Below are 13,681 nucleotides of genomic sequence, written 5' to 3'. Positions count from 1 at the left end.
TGTTTTGTTTTTTTTTTTTTTTTAAATTTTTCTCTTGTACCCCCTTTTTGTTTTTTTCGTTTGGGTATCTTTACTCGTAAGAAATTCTACTTTTATTTAACAGGTTTGAAAGAAGGGATTTCCTTTGTTAACTGATGTATTTTTATAATGGAATAGAATGAAAAAATACGTGAATTCGAACCAACTTATTAATATCTTTAATGTTTACGTATGAATCTCTCAATTTACGTAAACTTATTCTTAACATTAACTAATTAATGTACAACGTACGTTCACCTACTAGTAATTTGAAAAATCTGTTATATCTCACGAAACCATCGCAATCCTGTTACTGTTGCTCGTATTCACCCATGACAGATGTTATTGCTTATGCGATCCTACGTCGGCATCTACTAAAGTCCAAAGACAGCAGCTGCCCAGCAACAACACAAATTTGACCAGTTTTCTGTACCTTCTTTTATCGAAGATTCAAACTTGATTTGAAGTATCACCTCCGTAAAACAAATTTCGATCTTATTCACCACCCATTTTTATTTCTTGGAACCATCTGGGATAGAGAGGGATAAATTCTGCTTTTTTCTCCATTTATGGTTTCTTGAATCTTGATTTTCAGTCTGAATCTGTTTGTTTGTTTTTGAAGTAACAAAATGAAAATGAAACCTAGTTCCTTAATTTTCTGTCTGTTTCTTTGTATTATGGTGTTAGTTTCTTCGGTTTCTTCTTCTCCAACTTCAAGAACAAATTCATCTACATGTCCCATGGATCTTGGTTATGTACTGCGAATCCCATGGTCGATTTCTGATTGCAAAACCCCTCCAAATCCTAATTCAACCCAACAGATTTCTCCTACTTCCGGCAATCCCACCGGCGGAAAACGCCAGTGCTGCCAAACCCTCCTCTCCCTTTATGGCATAGGACTGTCACAGCATCTTAAAGAATCTTCTCTTTTTCAACTGCCCAATTTGCCAACTTCCGTTTCATGCCTTGAAGATTTCCAATCCAAGTTGAACTCTCTTGTTCTCCCACAAAATCTCACATCCATTTGCTTTGATCCAATGCAATTTGTGATAACTCCCAATATATGCGCCTCCATTGAGTCCACCCAAGATTGGGCCAAGAAGCTTGGTCCCTCCACTATACTGGACTCTGCTTGTAAGCCAGACCTTACTGATCTTACTCAATGCGATGCTTGCCTGGCAGCCGGTTTACGGGTTCAGTCTTCTTTGATTGCAACTGATGGTAATAAGTCTCATTCCACTGAATGCTTTTACTTTGCAGTTCTATATGCTGCTGGCATTGTCAATGAATTTGGGCCTGAAAGCACTGGTGCTTTAACTTGTATCTTTGGTCTTTCGATCAATTCGGATAAGGGTTCTTCGAGTAAACGGCATTTGGCTCTTGTCTTTGGACTAACTGGGGCTGGTGTGGCAATTTTGCTGATGTCTTGTTTGCTGGGAATGTACTCATGGTGGAAAAGAAGACGGATGAAAAAACAGGACGGATTTAATTCGGGAGAAGAAGAAATGGAATCTAGGTCAAGAAAGAGGCCTACGACGATGGCTATTTGGTATAAAATTCATGAACTTGAGAAGGCAACCGATAATTTTTCGTCCAAGAATTTCATTGGAAGAGGTGGATTCGGGATGGTTTATAAAGGAACTTTAGCTGATGGGACAGTTGTTGCAGTTAAGAAGATCATAGAATCGGATTTTCAAGGAAATGATGACTTTTGCAATGAAGTTGAGATCATTAGTAACTTGAAGCATAGGAATCTTGTGCCGCTTAGAGGGTGCTGTGTGACTGAAAATGTTGGTCCAAGTGAGAGTGAGAGATACCTCGTTTATGATTACATGCCTAATGGAAACCTCGGTGACCATTTGTTTCCGATAAATCAAGGTGGAAGTTTGAAGCCACCATTGACATGGCCACAAAGGAAAAGCATAATTATGGATGTGGCAAACGGATTAGCTTATCTGCATTATGGAGTAAAGCCAGCTATTTATCATAGGGATATTAAGGCTACAAACATTTTGTTGGATGCAGATATGAAGGCAAGAGTTGCAGATTTTGGATTAGCAAAGCAAATCAGAGAAGGACAGTCTCATCTCACTACCAGAGTGGCCGGAACACATGGATATTTGGCTCCTGAATATGCTCTCTATGGGCAGTTAACTGAGAAAAGTGATGTTTATAGCTTTGGGGTAGTTGTTTTGGAAATAATGTGTGGGAAGAAAGCTCTTGATCTATCCTCCGAATCACCTCAAGCAATTCTAATCACAGATTGGGCTTGGTCACTGGTGAAAGCGGGGAAATTAGAATCAGTATTGGATGCTTCTCTTTTGAAAGGAGATTCATCAAATGCAAATCCAAAAGTCATAATGGAGCGATTTGTACTTGTTGGTATTCTGTGTGCTCATGTTATGGTGGCCTTGCGGCCAACCATTTTGGATGCCTTGAAAATGTTGGAAGGAGACATTGAGGTTCCTACAATTCCCGATAGACCAACACCCTTTGGACATCCTTCGTTTTTTGGTGGTGAGGGTAACACTTTTAGCATATCTCCTGCATTGAGTGGGTTGCAGTTATATTCTGGGGATATGCTTAGGTGAAAAATGTAAAGACAAATACTTCTTGTAAATACTTATGTTTGGCAAAATCTTGATACCTGGGAGAATGCTCTTGAACATTTGACACTTCAAATCGGAAGGCTGTTCGCCCCATCATGAAGCTCAAGGAAGTTAGAATTAAGCTTCATTGGATTGTCAATGCCCTTGGAGATAAACAGACTTTTTGGCTGCCAAAAGTTACAGAGCATTTTTGGCATATTTGATAGGGAGGATTGAATAGCACTCTACAAATTTAGAAAATGAAGTTCAGTCTGTTCAAGTACTGTACAAGTTGCATTCTCTTTTACATTGACATAGATCTCTGTAGAAGAATATTCAAGAGATCCCTTTGTTTTATATCTATTGTCACTGTGTTACATCGTTAGCCCACTTACTATATGAAAAAATATTCATCGAGTCTAGTGTTTTTTGTCATTCTAAAATGCAATATGATATTTGATTCAAACCTAAAAATTATGAGCTCTTAAATAAAGGTTCTGTTCATCATTTCTGACAGGAAGTTGTATGCTATTGCCTGCAAAGACCGGTTTCATGGTACCTTTCACACATATATGGCAAGCGATACTTAACTGAGAAACCGTCTATCTGGTTAAAAAGAATAGAATGCAGATTGATCATGGTGAAACCTTTGGAGCTTGATACCTTGCGTCAGCATCAATGAATTTGCCATGCTCACTGCAGGTATTAAGCATGAAAACTTTTAGCTGTCATTCATAAATCTAAAAGAAAACAAGACATATAAAAGTTTATGAATTTGCTACAACCTACAAATTTATTGGGTATGAATGTACATGAATGACATTTAAGACTGGTTTTTCCCCACTTTGAATCACAATAATCTGTCAGAACATAGTCTTTAGATGTGTATGAAGGATCCAAGATGAACTGTACTCTGTTAGGAGCACATGTCATCAAGAATCAGCTTCTTAATATTTTAGCACAACAGAAGGTAAAAAAGCAATCAAGCCATGTACTTATCATGGAGACGGCCCTAAACTTATTGGCAAAGAGGCTTAGTTTCTGTTGTTAGTGTACTCTTAGTGGAATTTCCAGAGAGTCATATTCCAGACTGCCAATGTACACCAGTAGACGGTAAGAGTAACTGTACGAACTCAGAGATGATTACATTATTATCAACAGTTGGTAATGAGGTCTTGAAGTTTCAGTTATTGTAAATGAAAGGTGACCTAAAGTTGAGGTGTAAGTGTAGACCGGCTCAGGTCACCAAAAAGTTGATTGTAAAGGCGCAACACGGACTTGAGCTGTGTACTTGAAGTGAAGAACTTGGATTACAGAAAGTGAATTGAGGGAGCCTTAAGATATTCACTGCTAGTTTTAATAGAAATTACTTGTGCATCCTACAGTTTGGAAAAACCTTGTAGAAGTATTAAGCCTTACCTGAAAGTCCTTCCAAGTCAATCGTACTTATGATGGAATATCAAGTGATGTGCTCTCAAAAAAAGTAGATTATTTCCATGGATCGTAATTTGCATAATATGGTCTTATTTTTTGACAATTTAGAGTCGGTTGCATAAATATTTTTTTGCCATATTACTAGAATGAGCAAAAGAGATCAAATTAGAAAAAGCAAGTCTGATATACTTAATCGTGCTGTCCAACACAAAGCTGAAGGACGGGATGCATGAGGAAAGCTTTGCACGCATCTCTTTGTTGACCCGATCCACCAATACGACATGTAGAAATGTGGATCCTAAAGATGCCCATTAAAGGGTCACTTCGATTGGTTAAAACTGAAATCTTTTCTAGGCTTCCTTTGCAATCCCATCTGGTAAGATTTGATTGATGGGCAGAATATCAAATTGCAGCATTATAAGGTTTATTATGGTGTCCAAACCTTTCACGTCTCCATGAAAAATTTTCAGTCAAAAAATGTTATGCGCACCTAAGAGAATTCGAAGCACTTTATTCGAGTCAAACAATGTTATGCGCACCTAGTCATGGCTACTTTTTTTGGTTCATTGTACTTAAAGAGAGTCATGATCATATTATTGCCAGAATATTGAGTACTTTGATAAGAATTATCCTTCTTCAAATAGGCATAAATACTTATACTGCCTTTGGTATGTTAACAGCTAATTTTACAAGGATAGTGGCAGGAATTTCCATTCAACTTAACTTTGAGCTCGCATGTGCGAACTCATGCTGCTGGCAACGAACATTTGTAATACGATATCATAAGTTTGATCTTGACTATGAATGACGAGCACTCAAGACGTGCAAACACAATTGTTGAACAAGCAAAAACACTTTTGTTTGTTTTCACATGTTATTAAGCGTTAGCAAGATCATTATTGAAGCACACATGGACAAGAACAATAAACCTCTTAAAAGTGACATCAATCAAAGAGTGAAGAACACGTGACATGGTGAATAAAATGTGAAAATGTAACTGATTTAGTTAAAAACTTACTCTGAACGACAAGTACACAGATGTGCTGACACAATTGTTGAACAAGCAAAAACACTTTTGTTTGTTTTCACATTTTATTACACGTTAGCAAAATCGTTATTGAAGCACACATGAACAAGAATGGTAAACCCCTTGAAAGTGACATCAATCAGTGAGTGAAGAACATGTGACGTGGTGAATAAAACGTGAAAATGTAACAAATTCAGCTAAAAACTCACTAATTAAGGACTAATTAAGAAAAATAAAGAAAGATTGAAGACAATGACAAAAAAGAAGAATCTCAAGTTGAGATCTGTTATCTTGTAATTGCTCTTCCTCAACACATTTTACAGCTCGGTTCATCACCTTTGTTTAAAAAATGGAAAGATGCCGAAGTATTAGAAAATGAGTTGGCTTTTCTAATTTGCTAAGAAGAAACGAAGGATATTATTTTTTTCTTTCATTGTTTTTGGTCGAATTTGAAGAATCAGCACCGCCTTATTTAGAAAGTTCTAGAGGCTTCTTCCCACTTCTTGAAGCAATCTATAATTTGGAAAGCTCTACTGTCCACCGCAATAGGAAGGATCATTTGGAATTTGTATACCTCATCATTTTATGCTGGAATTTTCTATAATTGTAAGCTACTAACATACACAACTATAAATATGTTCCTGCCTATTGTAATATGAGTGCATGAAGAGAAAGAGAAAGAGAGTGAGTTGAGAGTAGAAGAGAAAGAAAGAGGGAGACAGTGAGAGAGAAATAGTGCTGGAAAACAATTGATGTCAATAGTGTCTTTGTTAAATATTAATTTAGTGAGATAGTGGTGTGTGTAATTGTTTTTGGAATAATAAACATTTTATTGTTGGTGTTATACTCAACATGTGGTATTAGAGCAGATTTGCTCCGAACATTGCATTGTTGGTTTACCTAAGATTAACGGCATACGTTCCTGCGAAGAAGATTTTGGGACCACCAACATGTGGCAAAGAGGTTGGCAAGCAAGCATAATCAAAGATGGAAAGCTTTGAGGATGATGGATTCTAGGGATATACGTTATGTAGCTTGTCGGCTGCATGGGTGGAGAAAGGCTACCTTAGGGTGTCCCGTAACCTCAAGGGCCGAACGGGCGGTCCGTTGTATATGGTATCCGAGCGAGGCGGTCAAGGAAGAATTTCGAGCTTTTTGAGATCGTGCACAAAGTGAGATTGCGAAGCTTTATTAAAGTTTGCTTGATTAAGAGGAGGTAAATCAAGTCGCGATGAGCGACCTACATGGGAGTCATATCTCTAAGGGTAAGATCTATGGGAGGTAGTTGGTGGACGTAACATGACATCGCCAGAAGAGGTCAAAGCTTTGAAAAAGTTGAGAATCAAAGCGGGTAAGGTTTTGTTCGTTATAAAAATGACAATTGAGGAATAACTGTTGGAGTACGTAAGAGATAAGAACACACAGAAGGAAATATGGGACACTTTGGCCTCATTGTTTTCAAAGAAAAATGACTTGAGGTTGTAATTGCTAGAAAATGAGCTTCTCTTGATTACTCAAGGAGACTTAACAGTAAGATGATATTTTAATAAAGGGAAATCTTTCTGTCGTGAATTTCTGAGCTAGACACTTCAAGTGAAATTTCGGAGTCTAGAATGAGAAAAATAATTATATATGGATTGAGACCTGAATTTAGAAGTTTTATTGCCACAATACAAGGTTGGCTAGAGCAACCTTCATTGGTCAATCTTGAGAATTTGCCGACCGATCAAGTAGCACTGACAAGGAAAATGTAGGGTTTCAATAAAGAAAGAAGAGGAAAAGGCATTATATAGTTATAAAATAAGAGGTCTGTCCCGTCAACAGAATAATAAAATAAATAAACATAAAGGAACTTTTATGACAATGAGAGCTCAACAAAATTGTAACAAGAGAGGTCAAGAATATCAATGAACTAATGGCGCGTGCTTTGTTTGTGAAAACGAGGCCATTATATTAGAGACTATTGGTTTAAAAAAAAGTTGTAAGCAAAAGACAATATAGCAACCTCCAATGAGCAAGAGAAGTACAATAGTGAAGAAGAATTGGATACTTAGGCAACGACGACGATAATTGAGTAAACTCGAGAGAAGAAATTAAACTTAAGTGTGAAGGATGAATCAATGTTAGTGGTAGTCCTGCCTAAGCAAATAAATTGCGAAGATGACTGGATTGATGACTCAGAAGAAGATGATTGGATTGATGACTCGAAGGAGGACATTGTAGTTTATTAAGAGTCTTCTTGGTAGACTCCACTGAGGGAAAAACTACTAAACTTAGAAGATGTATTTGAAAAAGCATATGTTTGGCAAACATCGCAGAGGGTTGAGCTGCTAGATTTATAGGAAAATGAAAGATAAATTACAAGAAGAGATCACAAAAGTACAACAAAGCTATGAGGAGATAAAAGATGCACAAAGATCAAGTGACGAAAAGAAGTTTATTAGCGTAATACAAAATTATTGGCAGACACATGTGCATTAGACAACACTAGATGAGATTAAGCAAAGTCAACAATAAGATATTAAAGTACGTACAAATTTACAATCACAAATAAGAAAATCGGATGGACAAGAGCATTCAAATACCAAGTATAACCATCTAAAAATCAATGAAGAAGAAAACATGGAAGAACCAAAAATATTTGATGCGGCAGATATACTGAACGAGGAACCAAGAACTTCAAAATTCGTCAAGGCATAGTTGCATGTGACGAAAAAGAAAAGAGTCAAAATAAAAAGTCGGTGCTAAATGGGAGAATGCGAGAATTGAAGAATCAGCACGGCCTTATTTAGAAAGTTGTAGAAACTCCTTCCCACTTTTTGAAGTAATGTAATAATCTGGAGAATTCTGCTGTCCACCGCCATTGGAAGAATAATCTGGAATTTGTTTTACTCATCATTTTATGTTAGAATTATAAGCCACTGACATACACAACTATAAATATGTTCCTACCTATTGCAATATAAGTGTGTGAAGAGAAAAAGGGTGAACAGAGAGAGTAAGCTGAGAGTAGAAGAGAAAGAGTGAGATAGTGAGAGATAAATAGTGCAAAAAAACAATTGATGTCAATAGTGTCTTTGTTAAATATTTATTTAGTGTGATAGCGGTGTGTGTAATTGTTTTTGGAATAATAACATTTTATTTTTTGTGTTAAACTCAACATAATTGCAACATACTTACGAAGCCTAAATGAAAATAAAGATTTTATAATTCCACTTTAGAGGAAGTCATTCACTCCCTTTATTCTGCACTTTCTGCTGCTGCATCTATCACATTTTAAATATGCAAATACTAATAAATAATATTGACACGGACAGCTATTGATTACGCGGTAGCATTGATTGGAAGTGCTAAGGCTCGATTTTTATCAAAAATTTAAAATGTACGTGATGACATGTTGAAGTTGATCGACTCCTTTGATTAAGATTATTGGGCATTTTGGAGTTCCTAAGCCCAAGAGTTAGCACTAGCAAGTTCTTTAAACCATAGTAGAATAACGATTTAAAATAACATAGCAAATTACATCTGACAAGCAGTAAAATTCCATGGATATACTTAGAAGAAGAGAACAAACAAATGAATAGCAAAATTGAAGTAGCTGTTTTAAAAACTTAGAAAAGTCATGGTGAGAAAGGCATGCACTTATAGCACCTAAGCTCTCCATACTTGGACATCCTTCGTTTTTTGGAGGTGAGGGTAACACTTTTAGCATATCTCCTGCATTGAGTGGGTTGCAGTTATATTCTGGGGATATGCTTAGGTGAAAAATGTAAAGAGAAATACTTCTTGTAAATAGTTATGTTTGGCAAAATCTTGATACCTGGGAGAATGCTCTTGAACATTTGACACTTCAAATCGGAAGGCTGTTCGCCCCATCATGAAGCTCAAGGAAGTTAGAATTAAGCTTCATTGGATTGTCAATGCCCTTGGAGATAACAGACTTTTTGGCTGCCAAAAGTTACAAAGCATTTTTGGCATATTTGATAGGGAGGATTGAATAGCACTCTACAAATTTAGAAAATGAAGTTCAGTCTGTTCAAGTACTGTACAACTTGCATTCTCTTTTACATTGACATAGATCTCTGTAGAAGAATACTCAAGAGATCCCTCTGTTTTATTTATTGTCACTGTGTTACATAGTTAGCCCACTTACTATATGAAAAAATATTCATCGAGTCTAGTGTTTTTTGTCAATCTAAAATGCAATATGATATTTGATTCAAACCTAAAAATTATGAGCTCTTAAATAAAGGTTCTGTTCATCATTTCTGACAGGAAGTTGTATGCTATTGCCTGCGAAGACCGGTTTCATGGTACCTTTCACACATAAATCGCAAACGATACTTAACTGAGAAACCATCTATCTGGTTAAAAAGAATAGAATGCAGATTGATCATGGTGAAACCTTTGGAGCTTGATACCTTTCGTCAGCACTTAGCATCAATGATTTGCCATGCTAACTGCAGGTATTAAGCATGAAAACTTTTAGCTGTCATTCATAAATCTAAAAGAAAACAAGACATAAAAGTTAATGAATTTGCTACAACCTACAAATTTATTGGGTATGAATGTACATGAATGTTATTTAAGACTGGTTTTTCCCCACTTTGAATCACAATAATCTATCAGAACAGTCTTTAAATGTGTATGAAGGATCCAAGATGAACTGAAGTCTGTTAGGAGCACATATCATCAAGAATCAGCTTCTTAATATTTTAGCACAACAGAAGGTAAAAAGGCAATCAAGCCACGTACTTATCATGGAGACGGCCCTAAACTTACTGGTAATGAGGCTTAGTTTCTGTTGTTAGTGTACTCATTGTGGAATTTCCACTTGAGTCATATTCCAGACTGCCAATGTAAACCAGTAGACAGTAAGAGTAGCTGTACAAACTCAGAGATGATTACATTATTATTGGCAGTTGGTAATGAGGTCTTGAAGTTTCAGGTATTGTAAATGAAAGGTGACCTAAAGTTGGGGTGTAAATGTAGACCGGCTCAGGTCACCAAAAAGTTGATTGTGAAGGCACAACACGGACTTGAGACGTGTACTTGAAGTGAAGAACTTGGATTACAGAAAGTGAATTGAGGGAGCCTTAAGATTTTCACTGCTAGTTTCAATAGAAATTACTTGTGCATCCTACAGTTTGGAAAAACCTTGTAGAAGTATTAAGCCTTACCTGAAAGTCCTTCCAAGTCAATCGTACTTATGATGGAATATCAAGTGATGTGCTCTCAAAAAAAGTAGATTATTTCCATGGATCATAATTTGCATAATATAGATTATTTCCATGGATCATAATTTGCATAATATGGTCTTATTTTTTGACAATTTAGAGTCGGTTGCATAAATACTTTTTTGCCATATTACTAGAATGAGCAAAAGAGATCAAATTAGAAAAACCGAGTCTGATATACTTAATCGTGCTGTCCAAAACAAAGCTGAAGGACGGGATGCATGAGGAAAGCTTTGCACGTATCTCTTTGTTGACCTGATCGACCAATACGGCATGTAGAAATGTGGTTAAAACTGAAATATTTTATAGGTTTCCTTTGCAATCCCATCTGGTAAGATTTGATTGATGGGCAGAATATCAAATTGCAGCATTATAAGGTCTATTATGGTGTCCAAACCTTTCACGTCTCCATGTAAAATTTTCAGTCAAAAAATATTATGCGCACTTAAGAGAATTCGAAGCACTTTATTCGAGTCAAACAATGTTATGCGCACCTAGTCATGGCTACTTTTTTTGGTTCATTGTACTTAAAGAGAGTCATGATCATATTATTGCCAGAATATTGAGTACTTTGATAAGAATTTTCCTTCTTCAAATAGACATAAATACTTATACTGCCTTTGGTATGTTAACAACTAATTTTACAAGGATAGTGGCAGGAATTTCCATTCAACTTAACTTTGAGCTCGCATGTGAGAACTCATGCTGCTGGCAGCGAGCATTTGATATACGAAATCATAAGTTTGATCTTGACTATGAACGACGAGCACTCAAGACGTGCTAACACAATTGTTGAACAAGCAAAAACACTTTTGTTTGTTTTCACATGTTATTAAACGTTAGCAAGATCATTATTGAAGCACACATGGACAAGAACAATAAACCTCTTAAAAGTGACATCAATCAAAGAGTGAAGAACACGTGACATGGTGAATAAAATGTGAAAATGTAACAGATTTAGTTAAAAACTTACTCTGAACGACAAGCACACAGAAGTGCTGACACAATTGTTGAACAAGCAAAAACACTTTTGTTTGTTTTCACATTTTATGACACGTTAGCAAAACCATTATTGAAGCACACATGAACAAGAATGATAAACCCCTTGAAAGTGAAGAACATGTGACATGGTGAATAAAACGTGAAAATGTAACAGATTCAGCTAAAAACTTATCAATTAAGGACTAATTAAGAAAAATAAAGAAAGATTGAAGACAATGACAAAAAAGAAGAATCTCAAGTTGAGATCTGTTATCTTGTAATTGCTCTTCCTCAACAAATTTTACAGCTCGGTTCATCACCTTTGTTTAAAAAATGGAAAGATGCTGAAGTACTAGAAAATGAGTTGGCTTTTCTAATTTGCTAAGAAGAAACGAAGGATATAATTTTTTTTCTTGCATTGTTTTGGTCGAATTTGAAGAATCAGCACCGCCTTATTTAGAAAGTTCTAGAGGCTCCTTCCCACCTCTTGAAGCAATCTATAATTTGGAGAGCTCTACTGTCCACCGCAATAGGAAGGATCATTTGGAATTTGTAGGAATTTTCTATAATTGTAAGCCACTAACATACACAACTATAAATATGTTCCTGCCTATTGTAATACGAGTGCATGAAGAGAAAGAGAGTGAGTTGAGAGTAGATGAGAAAGAAAGAGGGTGACAGTGAGAGAGAAATAGTGCTGGAAAACAATTGATGTCAATAGTGTCTTTGTTAAATATTAATTTAGTGAGATAGTGGTGTGTGTAATTGTTTTTGGAATAATAAACATTTTATTCTTGGTGTTAAACTCAACATGTGGTATTAGAGCAGGTCTGCTTCGAACGTTGTATTGTCGGTTTACCTAAGACTAATGGCATACATTCTTGCGAAGAAGATTTTGGGACCACCAACATGTGGCAAAGAGATTGGCAAGCAAGCAGAATTAAAGATGGAAAGCTTTGAGGATGATGGATGCTAGGGATATACATTATGTAGCTTTTCGACTGCATGGGTGGGGAAAGGCTACCTTAGGGTGTCCCGTAACCTCAAGGGCCGAACGGGCGGTCTGTTATATATGGTATCAAAGCGAGGCAGTCAGGGACAAATTTTGAGCTTTTTGAGATTGTGCAAAAAGTGAGATTGTGATGCTTTATTAAAGTTTGCTTGATTAAGAGGAGATAAATCAAGTCACAATGAGCAACCTACGTGGGAGTCATATCTCCAAGGGCAAGACCTATGGGAGGTAGTTGGTGGACATAACGTGACATCGCCAGAAGAGGTCAAAGCTCTGAAAAAAGTTGAGAATCAAAGCAGGTAAGGTTTTGTTCATTATAAAAATGACAATTGAGGAATAACTGTTGGAGTACGTAAGAAATAGGAACACACCGAAGGAAATATGGGACACTTTGGCCTCGCTGTTCTCAAAGAAAAATGACTTGAGGTTGTAATTGCTAGAAAATGAGCTTCTCTTGATTACTCAAGGAGACTTAACAGTAAGATGATATTTTAATAAAGGGAAATCTTTCTGTTGTGAATTTTTGAGCTAGATGCTTCAAGTGAAATTTCGGAGTCTAAAATGAGAAGAATAATTATACATGGATTAAGACCTGAATTTAGAAGATTTATTGCCGCAATACAAGGTTCGCTAGAGCAACCTTCATTGGTCAATCTTGAGAATTTGCCGACCGATCAAGAAGCGTTGACAAGGAAAATGCAGGGTTCCAATAAAGAAAGAAGAGGAAAAAGCACTATATAGTTGTAAAATAAGAGGTTAGTCCTGTCAACAAAATAATAAAGGAAATAAACATAAAGAAAGTTTTATGACAATGAGAGCTCAACAAAATTGTGACAAGAGAGGTCCAGAATATCAACGAACTAATGGCGCGTGCTTTGTTTGTGAAAACGAGGCCATTATATTAGAGACTGTTGGTTTAAAAAAAAAAAAAGAGTAAGGAAAAGACAATATAGCAACCTCCAATGAGCAAGAGAAGTACAATAGTGAAGAAGAATTGGATACTTAGGCAACGAGGACAATAATTGAGTAGACTCGAGAGAAGAAATTAAACTTAATTGTGAAGGATGAATCAATGTTAGTGGTAGTCCTGCCTAAGCAAATAAATTGCGAAGATGACTGGATTGATGACTCAGAAGAAGATGATTGGATCGATAACTCAAAAGAGGACATTGTAATTTATTAAGAGTCTTCTTGGTAGACTCCACTGGGGGAAAAAACTTAGAAGATGTATTTGAAAAAGCATATGTTTGGCAAACATCGCAGAGGGTTGAGCTGTTAGATTTATAGGAAAATGAAAGATAAATTACAAGAAGAGATCATAGAAGTACAAAAAAGCCATGAGGAGACAAAAGATGCACAAAGATCAAGTGACGAAAAGAAGTTT

General features: G+C 36.3%; 1 protein-coding gene across 1 annotated transcript; it reads left to right on the top strand.

Annotated features, from left to right (window-relative positions):
* Positions 1 to 282: 282 nt before the first annotated feature.
* LOC111387470 (probable receptor-like protein kinase At1g11050) lies at positions 283 to 9,332 on the top strand. The gene is made up of 2 exons (XM_023012027.1): positions 283 to 2,535; positions 8,758 to 9,332. Exons 1-2 carry the CDS (start codon positions 648 to 650, stop codon positions 8,829 to 8,831), a joined length of 1,962 nt encoding a protein of 653 aa, XP_022867795.1. The 5' UTR covers positions 283 to 647; the 3' UTR covers positions 8,832 to 9,332.
* Positions 9,333 to 13,681: the final 4,349 nt, after the last annotated feature.

Source organism: Olea europaea, chromosome 3, assembly GCF_002742605.1.
Source record: "Olea europaea var. sylvestris chromosome 3, O_europaea_v1, whole genome shotgun sequence".
Lineage (NCBI taxonomy): Eukaryota > Viridiplantae > Streptophyta > Magnoliopsida > Lamiales > Oleaceae > Olea > Olea europaea.
This window is presented reverse-complemented; position numbering and strand designations above follow the sequence as displayed.

What these genes read in the sequence shown, in the direction of transcription:
- LOC111387470 (XM_023012027.1), top strand. Translation starts at nt 648, where the DNA reads ATGAAAATGAAACCTAGTTCCTTAATTTTCTGTCTGTTTCTTTGTATT. An exon ending in ACATCCTTCGTTTTTTGGTG is followed by an intron (nt 2,536 to 8,757) that starts GTGAGGGTAACA and finishes CGTTTTTTGGAG; the next exon opens with GTGAGGGTAACACTTTTAGC.